The following is a 15738-nucleotide window of genomic DNA, read 5'->3' as shown; positions in this document are numbered from 1 at the left end:
TAATGCATGTTTTCAATGGGTATTCTGTGTATTCTCCATTCTTAAAGTCTTTATTTTGCCATAATGACAGCATGATGCACAGTAGGAATCAAATTGCACAAAAATTGCCAAGACGTGTTTTTTTTTGCTTTTGAAAGACACAATCCTCAGAAGACTACATTAGTAGTTAAGCTCTGACCTTTTTTTGCGCATGCTATCAAGTTTGCACGTGTTTTTATACACTCAAACCTTTAGTAAATCATGGACTACGCATGTCACCAACATGCATTAAAAGGAGAATATTAAAACTAAAACACAAGTTCTGTTTTGTTTAAGAGACACATCTGGGGGGTCAAAGGATCACTGAAGCTGATGCTACTCAGGGGCCACCAGCAGGACCACCACATTTACAAACCCAAATACATAAAAGCAACATTAAACCAACTGTACTCTTCTTTAGCCTTCCTCACACTGTCAGTGAAGACCAAAGAGAATGGATGATGTTTATAGATGTTTATAGAGAAGTAGATGTTGCATGGTTTGTATAATCAGTAGGCAGAAATCACAGACAGTTATGAGTAGTGGTTTACCGAAATAGGCTTTCCAATGGCTGATACAGATTAGGGATGGGTGCAAGTACCCGAGTTTTGGGAAGTGACATCAATGGTCTTTCATGAAAACACAATAATTGTGTTCAAAATAGGGCTGGACGATATATCGTACATTAGCGATATAATCCCATTGATTTTAAGGTGTTTTTTATTTGCCCATTAAGTTTCATAAAGAGCATCAGTAGACTAATTTCCCGATCCTTCAGGGCTGCACAATTAATGAAAAAAAAAAAACAACATAAAAATGGTGAGTTGGTCATATGTGATTATTAAACTACAAAAGGCTGCAATTAAAGACAGATAAACATGAGCTTATGAGCTTGTGTTTTTAGCACTTTTAGAGCAGTTCACATGCATTGTGAAAGAAAATTACTGCAGGTTCATGCATTTGCACTATTCCCAACATTAGTAACGCTAAAAGTTAAACAAATCTACAAGCGTGGCACAGTATAAAAGGAAAGGAGGAGATGACAGTGTTTCAACAGATGCAGAACATTGTAAACTGTCAAATACACACAGCACTTTCAGTGTCAAAATATAATCCCTACGTCACTAGGGTGCCCCTTAATGCATTACCGCCTCTACAGCGAAAAAACTTCAATGCCTACTTTACATCATCGCACCCTTGGCCCCGCCCACTGGTGCTTCAGTTCGTAAACTGAGAAAGAAGGACAAACAAGGCCTAGTGTGGCCTAACTATTCCTGAACACCAAAGTGGATCCATCTAGAGTATTTTGAATTATTTTTGTATATAAACATGCACTAGATGGACGTCTTTGACCACTTTGTTGCGTTTCTGGCGCTGTGTGCTTCAGTGCAGGATGTTACTGTACAGGATGTGCGTACATCTTGTTCGGTATGGTTTGGACTTTGTATGTTCTGGCTTTTTGGCTCATGTCAGCGTGGACTGCTTGTGAACCAGTCAATACAATTCAAGCTTTGCAAAGGAACTATTATTAAAGACGGCGCAGTTAAAAACACTTGGACCAGATCAAAAATTTAATTAAACAGTTTCATTCATGAATATTTCATATGTCATGACTGTTTGATAGTTTATGGTGCTGAACAGTTGTGCTTGAGATGAGCAGTTCAGTATATTCAGATGCAATGTGTTGGATGTGCGTTATATGTAAACCCTAAAAATTTAGTTTTATGATGTTGTGGCGCTTGTTCATTCTCCTCCGATTGAGTTTCAAATGTGACTGTATTTGAAGGGCTAAACGATGTTTGCCAATCATAACAGTGGGCATTTACATTTAAGTTTTAAGGAGTCGCTTAGGCCAAAACTGAGCTTTTCAGACAAAGGGCCAGAGACAGGGTGGAAAAGTATCATATATTACTAAATTATGTTTTGGTACAAAAAAAACTTTTGAGCCATTTCAGAGCTAATACATAATTATCGAGATATATATTGAATATCGTCAATAGGCTGAAAAATATCAAGATATAATTGATGTTGCCTTATCGCTCAGCTCTAGTTCAAAACATTTCACACTGTATGCGCAAATGTACCGAACAAAACTTTAATTTTGTGATTGGTTACGGCATTATTTTTGGTGAGACCTTGTGGTCTGTTTGGAGAGTATTAGAGGGCGTATACAGAGGTTGCAATTTTGCATGACTAAATGAATGGAATTCATTCCTGAGAAGAATTTAATTTTTTTTTTACTTAAAGCATGTCACAAGCAAAGATTTTTAGAAGAATATGTCAGCTCTGTAGGTCCATACAAAGCAAGTAAATAGTGGCCAGAAATCTGAAGGTTAAAAAAACACAAAGGCAGCATAAAAGTAATCCATATGACTCCAGTGGCTTAATTAATATCTTAAGTGATCCAGGTGGTTTTAGGTGAGAACACCTCAAATTTACCATACACAGGGTTGGGGAGTAACGGAATACATGTAACCGGATTATGTATTTAAAATACAAAATATAAGTAACTGTATTCCACTACAGTTACATTCAAAAAGTATTTGATTACTGAAGAGATTACTTTCCATTTTATTGTCATTTGTTTCATTTAATATTTAGTCCTTTCAGATGGAAACATTTATCCATATAAATGATGCAATCCAAAGTGCATTTGAACAGCGGTGAAACACTTTCTTATGATGTGTTACATTCATACGAGCAGACAGAGAAGTAAGTTTGAAGTAAGTTTGGAGCAGAAGAAATAGAAATAAACCTTGTGTAAATTGTCACTTTACGCTAAGCTAAAATGCTATTTCTAGCCATTTTACATGCACGTTACCAGGCACGATCATATTTTTTTATCAAGAAAATTCATGTTGGATCATAATTTCTTTTTTTCTATTAAGACCTTTGATATTAGGGCCAAAATCGTATTCTTGATAATAATTTTTGTATTGTTTTCCTGTATAAATATCTAAAAATCCTTAAAACAAGATCAATTTGATTTATCTTGTTTTAGAAACAACACTGCATAAGATATTTAGGTTTTTCAGAGAATGTATTTTTAACATGTGTATTTTGTCTTACTGTACTGGCAGAGTTTTTATAGTCAACACAAGTGAAAAAATCTACCAGTGCTGAAGAAGTAATCCAAAGTATTTAGAATACGTTACTGACCTTGAGTAATCTAACGGAATACATTACAAATTACATTTTACAGCATGTATTCTGTAATCTGTAGTGGAATACATTTCAAAAGTAACCCTCCCAACCCTGACCATACATCTTGTCATTGCAGTCTCTAGGCACAATCATGATTTCAAGCTCGATTACTTCCTAGCGCTAGATGCATGCGCAGAGCACTAGATGGCGCTATAGGAAGTATAATCGAGCTTGATCACCAAGGAGACTGCTGTCAAGGTGTGCAGTGTATATTACTACTACCATAAGATGAAGCAGTTTAGCTGGGTACTTCTTTAAGGATTTTTTATGTTTAGAAAGGAGATTATGTTTTTGGTTAAGACATTCATAAGCAATTGATGCTCCTGTGTCTATGTTTGTATGTTCCAGATTCACACCATGGCTGTGTAGTCAAGCTGTCCTTCTCTTGTCCACTGAAAGGACATTACTGTCTCTATGGGAAGTCCTTCTTCTCTCTGTGCAGCCGTCAGCCACAACTCTGGATCCAAATCATGCTTCTGGCACTGCAGGTAACACTCAATCATGTTGTATGTGTATGTACATTACGCTTACACACTTAAAAGTGTGTAACTAAAAGTGGCAACAGTTTTACAGTAACTTTGTGTGTGTGTGTGTGTGTGTGTGTGTGTTCACAGAGTAAAATGAGTGAGGCTCTGTGCAGTCAAGATGAGTGTGTACAACAGTTGAGGAAACTCTGGGAGAAAACACAGCTGACAGGAGCACACAGCTTTGAGCTAGCCATGACTCAGACAATTGTTCCTCACAAGAAGGTAAAGTCCTCTCTGTCTCTCTATTGCTCTACCTCTTTCATGCTCTCTCTCCTACTTTCTCTCTCTCTCTCTCTGTCTGTCAAACACACACGCACACACTAAAACTGACATGCATTCACTCAGCAGCTTTCTCCACTTCAGAAATTACATTGCATTTGACCTCACACTTCAGCCCATCTGCGGCCCACTTACTTGATCTTTTACGTTTAAGCCAGTAATGATGATTAAAAGAATAGTTCAGCCGAAAATAAAAGTTCTGTTATCACTTACTCATCCTCATGTCATTTCAAACCCATATGATTTTGACAAAAGGAGAAGGTTCAGTAGAATGCTCTTTTTTTCATACAGTGAATGTAAATAAGGACCGTGTTTAGCTCCAAGAAGGACGAAAGCAACATAAAAGTATCATTAAAGATATATATTCCAAAGGTCTCAAATCGAATTTGCGATTGCATTCAAATATGTCTCTCCAGGTTTTATATCAATGAGGCCGAATGCCATTGGTAAACGCTTTTGCTTTATGGCATTATATACTCGAGCTGGTATGGACTTCTGATGAACCATGTTATCCTAGCATGATTTGAGATCCTTCCAAAGAGCAACTTATGCTACAGTGGAAACAAGGAAATTGACTACAAGTCATTATAGTGACTGTCAAAATGTTCTTATTTTTGTTTGTCTTTGTTTTTGAAACAAATGTTTATTTAACATTTTGAATCCCAAATTTTCAATGAGCTTTCAGACTTTTAGACACCACTGATCTCAACATACACACCCTGTTACAGTTACATCCATAGTGTAAATGGCCACAATATAGGATTTCCAGATAATGCATACAGTTAGCGGTCAAAGGTCATGATAGCCTCTGAGACGGTAATGTTTACCCTTTATGTAATTTCCTCATGATAGTGGCAAGTAAATCCAACTGCTGGTTTGACTAGTATTGTAAATGTCAAGTTAGTGACAATTATAAAATACAGCTGGTGTCTTTGGTGCCTTCTTACTGTCTTCCTTTTTCCCTCTGTTCCTAAATCTGGGGTCATTTATCATTCGAAGAAGAACTTTGTATACACATAGCGCACATGGAATGTGTTTGTGTTGGGCACGCATGCACAAGCAAACTGCGAGGCAGGACATTAGCAGACCATTCTTGAACACACCCGTAAACATCTCCCAACTGATGGCCTAACCCCAGATATGCCCTTTGATTTATTCTCTTCCATACTCTTAAAAAGCGAGTTTTGTCAGCATTAAAAGGGACATATAATGAAAAGCAGTGTTTTTTCTTGCTCTTTTGAGATGAAAGACTTTGTACTATATTGACATACTAAAACATTCACAGCACAAAGCTTTTTCCTCAGAAATGAAGCTACAAAAGCAGTTCATGGTTGAATGAGCAAGTGATGACATTATTTTCATTTTTGAACCTGAAATTTAAGTTAGTTAATTAGGTAGTTAGTAAGATTTCTGAAGTGAGAAATGTATATGCTCATGAGCGCTGTAAAAGAAGCTTGTTCACAATGGCTCACATGTTCACAGGGTGACTTGCATTGTTTAGTGCTAAAAACAACGCTAGCCACTGTGAACAAGCTTCTTATCCTCGTGCAACCCCGCGTGCACATGCGGGAACATTGTATTTTGGCATCGCTATATGCAACCCATAATTTACATTTATTTAAACTGACTGATCTCAGTTCAGAGGACTTTGGGCTGTCAATAAAGCATTACAATTTTGACGTACCAAGTCATGTGACAAAATGACATGGCGCTGATCACAGCGGAGATTGTCTTTGGCAGAAACGGCAACAAAACTACATCTCATTTTTACAGGAGTGATTTATCACAAAACACCACGCTGCTAAACACAATGTACACTAATGTGTACATTAGCACTTTTTTTCCCGTAGTAATCCTATATTCACTGTGCATTATCACATTGAGAATCAATAGGTTCATCCATAAGCTGAGAAATGGTGCTTTCAGAGGCTTTATATGGAGTTAGAATGAAAATAAGTTGCATTTCACACTGTTCTGAGACCAGTGCAGACAGACTGCACATTGGAGGTTAAGTCATTCACTAAATAGGGAGCAAGGGAGCATCCTATAGCTTTCCTATGCAGCTAAGTGCATTCAGTCCTAAAATCCAACAGTTCAGTTTCAGGCTGCAGATGATGTTTGGACCACTCAACATGTTTGGCAGACATGGGACAAAACGACTGGTGCCAAGTCTTCTGAAGCCATATGATAATTTTGTATAAGGAACAGACTAAATTAAATGTTATTCACTAATCATCCCATCCTTAAAGTAGTACTTCTTCCTATGCACAATTTTCTGAAAGCAATTTAGCTCAAGCAGTTTTAATGTACAACAATTCAAACTAAGAAATTCTTAAATTTTACTTTATCTATTTTATCCTTTGTATACTTATTTTAAGATAAGATTAAAATGTGAAAATCTCTCATTACAGCGACAGCATCATCATAATATTTGACCAGTACTGAAGTGGACTGGTCTATTTATTTATTATCCATTATTTTTGCACATTACTATCAATAGCCTGTTTTTCTCTTTCCATAATTCAGATATCCATAATTGGGTTTATAACTTTTCTAACACAATTCTTTTGCTGTTTTTTGTTTTATATTTATTTTGTTTTATTTATTTTTTACATTAGACATTTTTTAAAAAGCATTGAAAATGTTATGCTTCGTGAAAGCACTATTTACACTAAACCATAAACTGCAGAGATTGTAAGATACACAGAAAAATGTAGTAGACAGAAAAATAAAGTTGCAGGAGGTCTAAGTGAAATTTGCACCCTACAACATCTTGAAAGCATTATAGGCATGTCATGGTGCTAATGATAGATCACAGTGAAATAATAGTGAATAATGTGTTTAAATACACTGTCTGGAGAGTACCCCCTTTGTCTCCATATCACCGTATGTTTTACTGATTGGTGTATTTAGATTCTTTTACCAACCCTTGTATGTGCGTGCGTGCGTGCGTGCTTGATACAACAAGGGAGGCTGAAGCACTATAAAAGGACACTGGGAACAGTGTTGCAATAGGATCAGTTACAAACAAAAGGACCCCAACTAGTTTTGTGGTCTCCACAGTAGAGGTGGGAGAAAAACAATAGTTCAAAGTATTGCAATGTTCACTTCACAATATTGTAAATAGATATTTTAGTTTGATTTATCACATTAAAAAAAAAAAAATGTTTAAACTTTTAAAAAATTTCACAATAGAGTAGTTGATATTTTACATCTGTCAAAGTTAAAACTTTAACTGATAACATTTAAGAATATGTTACATTTTTGTTATATTTTTCAGAGCCGTCTCTTTTATCACTATCTTTTCTATCTGTGCCATTCTTATGTTTAATAATGGTGGGTTGTAAAGGTATACAATGTTATGTACTGTGTATTAAAAACTTAAACTGATACAAAATTTATAACAAATTAGTTTTCCTATATGGTGACAACAGGAGGAAATTTCCTCTGTCCACAAACTGCATACCAGGACACTTTTAAAGAGTTTTGTGGCATTTTCAGAGCAAAAATTTCCAGTTACGGGTAGTGGATTGCCAGACTCTTAGTACTAAACATCGCCTTAATTACTGTGATGTAATGAATTGGCTATAGATGCTTAAATGCTATGCTCTACACTACATTAAATCTAAAAAATAACACCCTGCTTGTAAACCTTCTATAGGTGATTCAAAAACACACTCAACCTTTTCTATTAAGTGTTTTAAAGTGTGTCATGCCTTTTTTTAAAGTGAGAGCATTCAATGACTATCGGTTGAATGCCAGATTATTGCAAACTACCCAGATGGGACTCCAACCCACAATCCTCAGCTCTGAAAGGCTGATGCCTTATCTACTGGGCCACTGGGCCCACTTGCAGAGTGTGTGCATATTGGCCTACACATCACCTTAAGTACTGAGATGCAATTAAATGGCTATAGATTCTGAAATGGTGTGCTCTGAACTGATTTAAATTGAGTTATGAGATCCTGCTTGTAAAGTTTTCTGAAGGTGATATAAGATCACTGTAAAACATTGCCAGTCCACTTTTAAAGCATGTTATGTCTTTTTAATAGCAAAAACATCCTATTATTGTCAGGGCATAGTCAGCCTCCTACAAACAAGGGAACTTGTACCCACAATTCTCAGCTCCAAAGGTTGATGCCTTATCCATTAGGCTATTAAGCCTGCTTGCAATGGGAGCTTGTGTCATCCTAAACATCACTTTAAGTACTATTATGCAATGAAATGGCTAATGATTCTTAAATGGTGTGCTCTGCACTGATATGAGACCCTACTTGTAAAGCTTTCTGAAAGTGATTCAGAAACACACACAACAATTTAAAGTCTGTCGTGGCTTTTTTAAAGCAGAAATGTCCAGTGATTGTCGGTTGATAGACAGCTTCTTGCAAATGACCCAGATGGAACTCTGCTTGAGACCCTGATTGTAAAGTTTTCTGAAGGTGATTCAAAAATTCTTACAACATTTTTGATTACACAATTTAAAGTGTATAGTGGCTTTTTTTAAAGCAAGAACGCCCAAAGACTTTCTGTTTGGCTGAAAGCTTTGTGCAAATGACTCAGATGGGACTTGAACCCACAATCCTCATCCATTAGGCCCACTTACAAAACATGCCAGTGTCTTTAACAACATCAGAAGTAGTTCAATGCATTGAAATTGCTGTAGATTCTCAGATGGTGTGCTCTGCACTGATTGAAATTGAGCTTTGAGACCCTGCTTGTAAAGCTTTCTGAAGGTGATCCAGAAATTCTTGCAACATTTTCAATTACACAATTTAAAGTGTATAGTGGTGTTTCTAAAGCAAGAATGCCCAAAGACTTTCCATTTGACTGAAAACTTTGTGCAAATGACCCAGATGGGACTTGAACCCACAATCCTCAGTTCCAAAGGCTGATGCCTTATCCATTAGGCCACTGGGCCTACTTACAAAACATGCCTGTGTCTTTAACAACATCAGAAGTAGTTTGATGCATTGAAATTGCTGTAGATTCTCAGATGGTGTGCTCTGCACTGATTGAAACTGAGCTTTGAGACTGCTTGTAAAGCTTTCTGGGCCTACTTACAGAACATGCCTGTGTCTTTACCAACATCTTAAGTAGTTTAATGCATTGAAATTCCTGTAGATTCTCAGATGGTGTGCTCTGCACTGATTGAAATTTAGCTTTGAGACACTGATTGTAAAGCTTTCTGAAGGTGATTGAAAATTCTCACAACATATTAGATTACACAATTTAAAGTGTATAGTGGCTTTTTCAAAGCAAGAATGTCCAATGACTGTCTGTTTGATAGAAAGATTCTTGTAAACAAAACAGATGGGACTTGAGCCCACAGTCCTTAGCTCTGAAGGCTGATGCCTTATCCATTAGGCCACTGGGCCCAATAACAAAGAGGGCCAGTGTCATCTTTAACAACATCTTAAGTAGTTTGATGCATTGAAATTGCTGTAGATTTTCAGGATTGAAATTGAGCTTTGGGACACTGCTTGTAAAGCTTTCTGAAGGTGATTCAAAAATTCTCACAACATTTTCGATTACAAAAATGTTAAGTTACTTTATAGACACCCGGTAGTGGCGGTACAAACAAATGGATTAATTTCAGATTATTTTACTCTGGATAGGGGCACCTGGCAAGGTTGCCCTCTTTCCCCATTATTGTTCTGTCTTGCCCTGGAACCATTAGCAGCCGCGATAAGAAAGGAAGATGATTTTCCAGGAGTGGTGGTGGGAGGGATGGCATATAAGCTTTTGCTTTACGCTGATGATATTTTGTTATTCGTCTCCGACCCCGTTAGATCTATGCCTTTCCTCCACAGAATTATTAATTCCTTTTCTAACTTTTCAGGATACAGAGACAATTGGTCTAAATCCAAAGCTTTGGCTCTGACAGAGTACTGCCCAGTAACGGCTTTTCAGCCGGGCGTCTTCCAATGGCCCAAACAGGGCATTAAGTATTTGGGCATTTTATTCCCAGCAAGCAAATTTGTCTGATTTAGAGTTAATTTTGATCCCTTAATAAAAAGGTTTGAGCAATGTGAGCAGGTGGGCTTCATGACATTTATCTATGATTGGGAAGGTTGTATTCCAAAATTCAACTATCTGCTACATTCTCTCCCTGTAGATGTCCCCCTCTCTTATTTCAAGCAATTTGATAGCATAGCGAAGTCCTTCATTTGGAATGGTAAATGTCCCAGGTTACATTTCAATAAATTACATAGGCCGATTGACAAAGTTGGGCTAGGCCTACCCAAGATTTTATTGTATTAATATGCATTCGGTCTCAGATATTTGGCTCATTGGTCACTTCCACCTGAGAGAGCCCCTCCCTGGTTTTGTATTGAACAGGGTTTCGCCATTGCAAAGCCTTTCTATCAAACTAATCGGAGAAGTTAGTTTACACCCCTTTATCTCACATTTGCACTTGGTATGGACAAATGTGTCCAGAGTGTTTAATTCAGAAATGTATTTAAATGTTGCCTCGAGCATATGGCAGAACCCAAAATTATGTATTAATAAGTCCCCTTTGTGCTTGTCAGAGTAGATTGTGAGGGGTTACTACACTCGGTGACCTATATGAGAGTGGAGCTTTGAGACACTGATTGTAAAGCTTTCTGAAGGTGATTGAAAATTCTCACAACATTTTCTATTGCACAATTTAAAGTGTACAGTGGCTTATGCAAAGCAAGAATGCCCAATGACTGTCCATTTGATAGAAAGCTCCTCACAAATGACCCAGATGGGACTTGAACCCACAATCCTCAGTGCTGAAGGCTGATGCCTTATCCTTTAGGCCACTGGGCCCACTTACAGAGCATGCCAGTGTTGTGTTTAACAACATCTTAAGTAGTTTGATGCATTGAAATTGGTTGTGCTCTGCACTGATTGAAATTGAGCTTTGAGACACTGCTTGTAAAGCTTTCTGAAGGTGATTCAAAAATTCTCACATTTTCAGTTTAAAGTGTATAGTGGCTTTTCTAAAGCAAGAATGCCCTACAACTGTCCATTTGATGGAAAGCTTTGTGCAAATGACCCAGATGTAACTTGAACCCACAATCCTTAGTTCTGAAGGCTGATGCCTTATCCATTAGGCCACTAGGCTTCCTTACAGTGTGTGCCATTGTCTTGACTCAAACCCACAATCCTCAGTTCTGAAGCCTTATCCATTAAGCCACAGGGCCCACTTACCAGAACATGCCTGTGTCTTTAACAACATCTTAAGTAGTTTAATGCATTGAAATTCCTGTAGATTCTCAGATGGTGTGCTCTGCACTGATTGAAATTGAGCTTTGAGACACTGATTGTAAAGCTTTCTGAAGGTGATTGAAAATTCTCACAACATTTTCTGTTACACAATTTAAAGTGTACAGTGGCTTTTGCAAAGCAAGAATGCCCAGTGACTGTCCATTTGATAGAAAGCTCCTCACAAATGACCCAGATGGGACTTGAACCCACAATCCTCAGCTCCGAAGGCTGATGCCTTATCCTTTAGGCCACTGGGCCCACTTACAGAGCATGCCAGTGTCGTGTTTAACAACATCTTAAGTAGTTTGATGCATTGAAATTGGTTGGTGTGTTCTGCACTGATTGAAATTGAGCTTTGAGACCCCGCTTGTAAAGCTTTCTGAAGGTGATCCAGAAATTCTTGCAACATTTTCAATTACACAATTTAAAGTGTAAAGTGGTGTTTCTAAAGCAAGAATGCCCAAAGACTTTCCATTTGACTGAAAGCTTTGTGCAAATGACCCAGATGGGTCAGTTCCGATGGCTGATGCCTTATCCATTAGGCCACTGGGCCTTCTTACAGTGTATGCCATTGTCTTGACTCAAACCCACAATCCTCAGCTCTGAAGCCTTATCCATTAAGCCACTGGGCCCACTTACAGAACATGCCAGTGTCTTTAACAACATCTTAAGTAGTTTGATGCATTGAAATTGGTTGGTGTGCTCTGCACTGATTGAAATTGAGCTTTGAGACACTGCTTGTAAAGCTTTCTGAAGGTGATTGAAATTTCTCACAACATTTTCTGTTACACAATTTAAAGTGTACAGTGGCTTTTTTAAAGCAAGAATGTCAAATGACTGCAGGTTGAGAGATGGATTCTTGCAAACGACCCAGATGGGACTTGAACCCACAATCCTCAACTCCCAGGAAGTTCTCCGTCGCTACGACGGATTTCCGTCAATAGAGGGTAAGCGCAGTGACTTCTGCCTTCTGTGACGTCATGTGTATACCCTCTATTGCAAGGGTCTTCACCAGGGGGTCCACAGTGGTACCGCAGGGGGTCCGCAAATTATTGTTTGATCCACCTTGGTGGCATTTGTAATAACTACTCGCTCCCACGCGAGTGACAGTGAGAGACAGGAGTATGAATTATCGACATGTTGAAGTCCTTTGCAGCTGCATGCCAAATCAGCGGTAGTCAGCAGAAGCATGCAGCCCAGACAAACCCTTCACGTGCCCACCGCTCATCAAGAGCTGCTCAGTGCACGACAGACATCAGGATCAGCAGCGCTGCAGTGGAGGGTCGCATGAGTAAACGTGTCTGCTTTGCGTTGGTCGTGCTGTGCGGTTGAGCAGATGACAGCCTGCTTTCAGAACAATAGCTTACTTGACTGGCGTAAATAAATAGTTACCGCTGAGATTAAAAAGCTTGCATACAGGGTCCGTGTATACACAAGACGGTAACTCTCAAATCAACATAATTAAAGGTGCACTCATTGTTTTCCTCATTACAAATGTTTACTCAAGGAAATCAACAGTAGTTTTATTAAGTATATGTATAAAATCAATCACTCTCATAAGATGAAGACTCCATTTTAGTAACCTTATAAAAGTTGTTTTATTCTGTCTGTTTTCTGTCTGTCTGTTTGGAGGAGGTTTGACACAGGGATTTACAGGGGAATTTAAAATGTCACTTCATGTCAAAAATGTTGCAGACTCCTGCTGTACATCCCTGCTGAAAAGACCAGCTAAAACCAGCTTAAACTGGTTGGCTGGTTTTAGCTGGTCACCCAGCCTAGACTGGCTGGTCAGTTAGCAGGTTTCAGAGGGGTTTGAACACTTCTTAGCTGGTCAGGTTGGGAGACCAGCTAAGACCATCCTGACCAGCCTGATCAGCATGACAAGCTAAAACCAGCCAACCAGCTTTTAGTTTTTTTTTTTCTGTTAAAGAGCACCTATTATGGTTTTTCAAATATTAACTTTCACGTAGTGTGTTATATAGCTGTTTGTGAATGCAGACTTTTTTTTACAAAGTTTCAAAAATCAAAGTGCACGAAATATGGAGTTATTGACATCCAAAAGAAAGAACCGATTCTGAACACCTGAAACGAGTCGTTAGTAATTCCAGACTTACTTCCTGTACTAACCTACGTAATTTGGTAATAAAAAACCCGCCTCTGGTCTGTTTACATGTACAGACAGTGCAGGCTGTTAGCCTGTCAGGTGTTAGCCTCTGCTAACCGGCTAACTCACGTTATTGTCAAATTACATATAAACTTACCACAGAGAAACGTCCTGTTCTCGTCGTGCTTGCGATGTTGGTTCGGGTTGATCTCCCGATATATCACTATCGGACTCGGGCTCAAATTGGTAAGGTAAAACAGACATTTTTTCAGACGGAGCCGAAACTCGGATATGGTAGTGGGCGTTTCCTTTCCGACACGCGCTGTAAGCGGTAGACCAATCACAACAGACTGGGACATCTGACCAATCAGAGCAGAGTAGGCTCTCTGAAAGGAAGACTTTAGAATGAATCCTTTAGAACGGATCATTGAAGGAGTCGTTTTTGACACTGGGAAAAAAAAAGGTAATGCTGCAATTTAAATTATGAGCAAATTAAAGTGTTTTTTGACCTTGGATGCATGTAAATCTATTGTATGAGACCTTTAAAACTAAATTAGGCATGTTTAAAAATCATAATAGGTGCTCTTTAAGTATTAAGATGTTCACTTAAAACAAAACATTGTTTGGTGTTATAAGATAAATACAAACATATGCACTGAAAAGTTATGTAGATGGTTGATTATTTGTTTGCCTAAAAAGTGTGTCAAGCATTGCAAAAAGTATCAGTTTTATTTCATAGATTGAAAACTGCTTTGAAATTATGCAAACTGGCAATAGAAAAGCTGTAACATCTTCACTTAAAACACTATTGGTCTCGAGTATTTAAATAAAGTGTCATTTAAAGGAATAGGACTTAGCCTGAAAATATATTTTCAGTCAGAAACTTTTTTATTTTTTTATTCATGAGCGCTAAAGGCTGATGCCTTATCCATTAGGCTACTGCGCCCACTTGCAGAGTGTGTCCGTGTCATCTTTAACAATATCGTTAGTTTGGTGCATTGAAATTGCTGTAGATTCTCAGATGGTGTGCTCTGCACTGACTGAAATTGAGCTTTGAGACCCTGCTTGTAAAGTTTTCTGAAGGTGATTCAAAAATTCTCACAACATTTTTGATTAAATAATTTAAAATCTTTTGTGGCTTTTTTAAATCAAGAATTTCCAAAGATTGAAAGACAGATCCTTGCAAATGAACCAGATGGGAATTGAACCTACAATCAACAGCACTGAAGGTTGATGGCCTTTAGACTGGGCCCACTTACAGAGTAGATGCTTAAATGGTGTTTTTTGCTCTGATTGAAATTGAGCTTTGAGACAATGCTTGTAAAGCTTTCTGAAGGTGATTAAATAATTCTCACAACATTTTCGATTAAAGAATTTGAAGTGTGTAAGGGCTTTTTTAAAGCACGCATGTCAAATAAATGGGGGTTGATAGAGAGATTCTTGCAAACAACCCAGACAGGACTCAAACCCACAATCCTCAGCTCCATAGGCTAATGCTTTATCAATTAGGCCACTGGGCCAACTTGCTGAGTGTGCCATTGTTTTCTTTAAAAACACCTTAAGTAGTGTGATGCAGTGCAATTGCTGTGGATTCTCAGATGGTGTGCTCTGCACTGAATGAAATTGTGCTTTGAGACCCTGCTTGTAAAGCTTTCTGAAGGGGATTCAAAAATTCTCACAACATATTAGATTACACAATTTAAAGTGTATAGTGGCTTTTTCAAAGCAAGAATGTCCAATGACTGTCTGTTTGATAGAAAGATTCTTGTAAACAAAACAGATGGGACTTGAGCCCACAGTCCTTAGCTCTGAAGGCTGATGCCTTATCCATTAGGCCACTGGGCCCAATAACAAAGAGGGCCAGTGTCATCTTTAACAACATCTTAAGTAGTTTGATGCATTGAAATTGCTGTAGATTTTCAGATTGAAATTGAGCTTTGGGACACTGCTTGTAAAGCTTTCTGAAGGTGATTCAAAAATTCTCACAACATTTTCGATTACAAAAATGTTAAGTTACTTTATAGACACCCGGTAGTGGCGGTACAAACAAATGGATTAATTTCAGATTATTTTACTCTGGATAGGGGCACCTGGCAAGGTTGCCCTCTTTCCCCATTATTGTTCTGTCTTGCCCTGGAACCATTAGCAGCCGCGATAAGAAAGGAAGATGATTTTCCAGGAGTGGTGGTGGGAGGGATGGCATATAAGCTTTTGCTTTACGCTGATGATATTTTGTTATTCGTCTCCGACCCCGTTAGATCTATGCCTTTCCTCCACAGAATTATTAATTCCTTTTCTAACTTTTCAGGATACAGAGACAATTGGTCTAAATCCAAAGCTTTGGCTCTGACAGAGTACTGCCCAGTAACG

The 15738-nt window shown here is 38.2% G+C and overlaps 1 protein-coding gene and 2 non-coding genes across 3 annotated transcripts in view; 1 reads left to right on the top strand and 2 right to left on the bottom strand.

Moving 5' to 3' along the window:
• The window catches only part of LOC127456454 (ventricular zone-expressed PH domain-containing protein), a 177259-nt gene that overhangs the window by 120852 nt on the left and 40669 nt on the right, over positions 1-15738 (top strand). The window contains exons 9-10 of the mRNA XM_051724969.1: positions 3571-3710; positions 3837-3971. Of these exons, the coding sequence (XP_051580929.1) occupies positions 3571-3710; positions 3837-3971 (275 nt within the window). The remainder of the gene's footprint in view (positions 1-3570; positions 3711-3836; positions 3972-15738) is intronic.
• Positions 8874-8946, bottom strand: trnaq-uug (transfer RNA glutamine (anticodon UUG)). Its single transcript has one exon. It is a non-coding gene; the product is annotated as a tRNA-Gln (tRNA).
• trnar-ucg (transfer RNA arginine (anticodon UCG)) lies at positions 11450-11522 on the bottom strand. Its single transcript has one exon. It is a non-coding gene; the product is annotated as a tRNA-Arg (tRNA).

This window comes from Myxocyprinus asiaticus, chromosome 18, assembly GCF_019703515.2.
Source record: "Myxocyprinus asiaticus isolate MX2 ecotype Aquarium Trade chromosome 18, UBuf_Myxa_2, whole genome shotgun sequence".
Classification (NCBI taxonomy): Eukaryota; Metazoa; Chordata; class Actinopteri; order Cypriniformes; family Catostomidae; genus Myxocyprinus; species Myxocyprinus asiaticus.
This window is presented reverse-complemented; position numbering and strand designations above follow the sequence as displayed.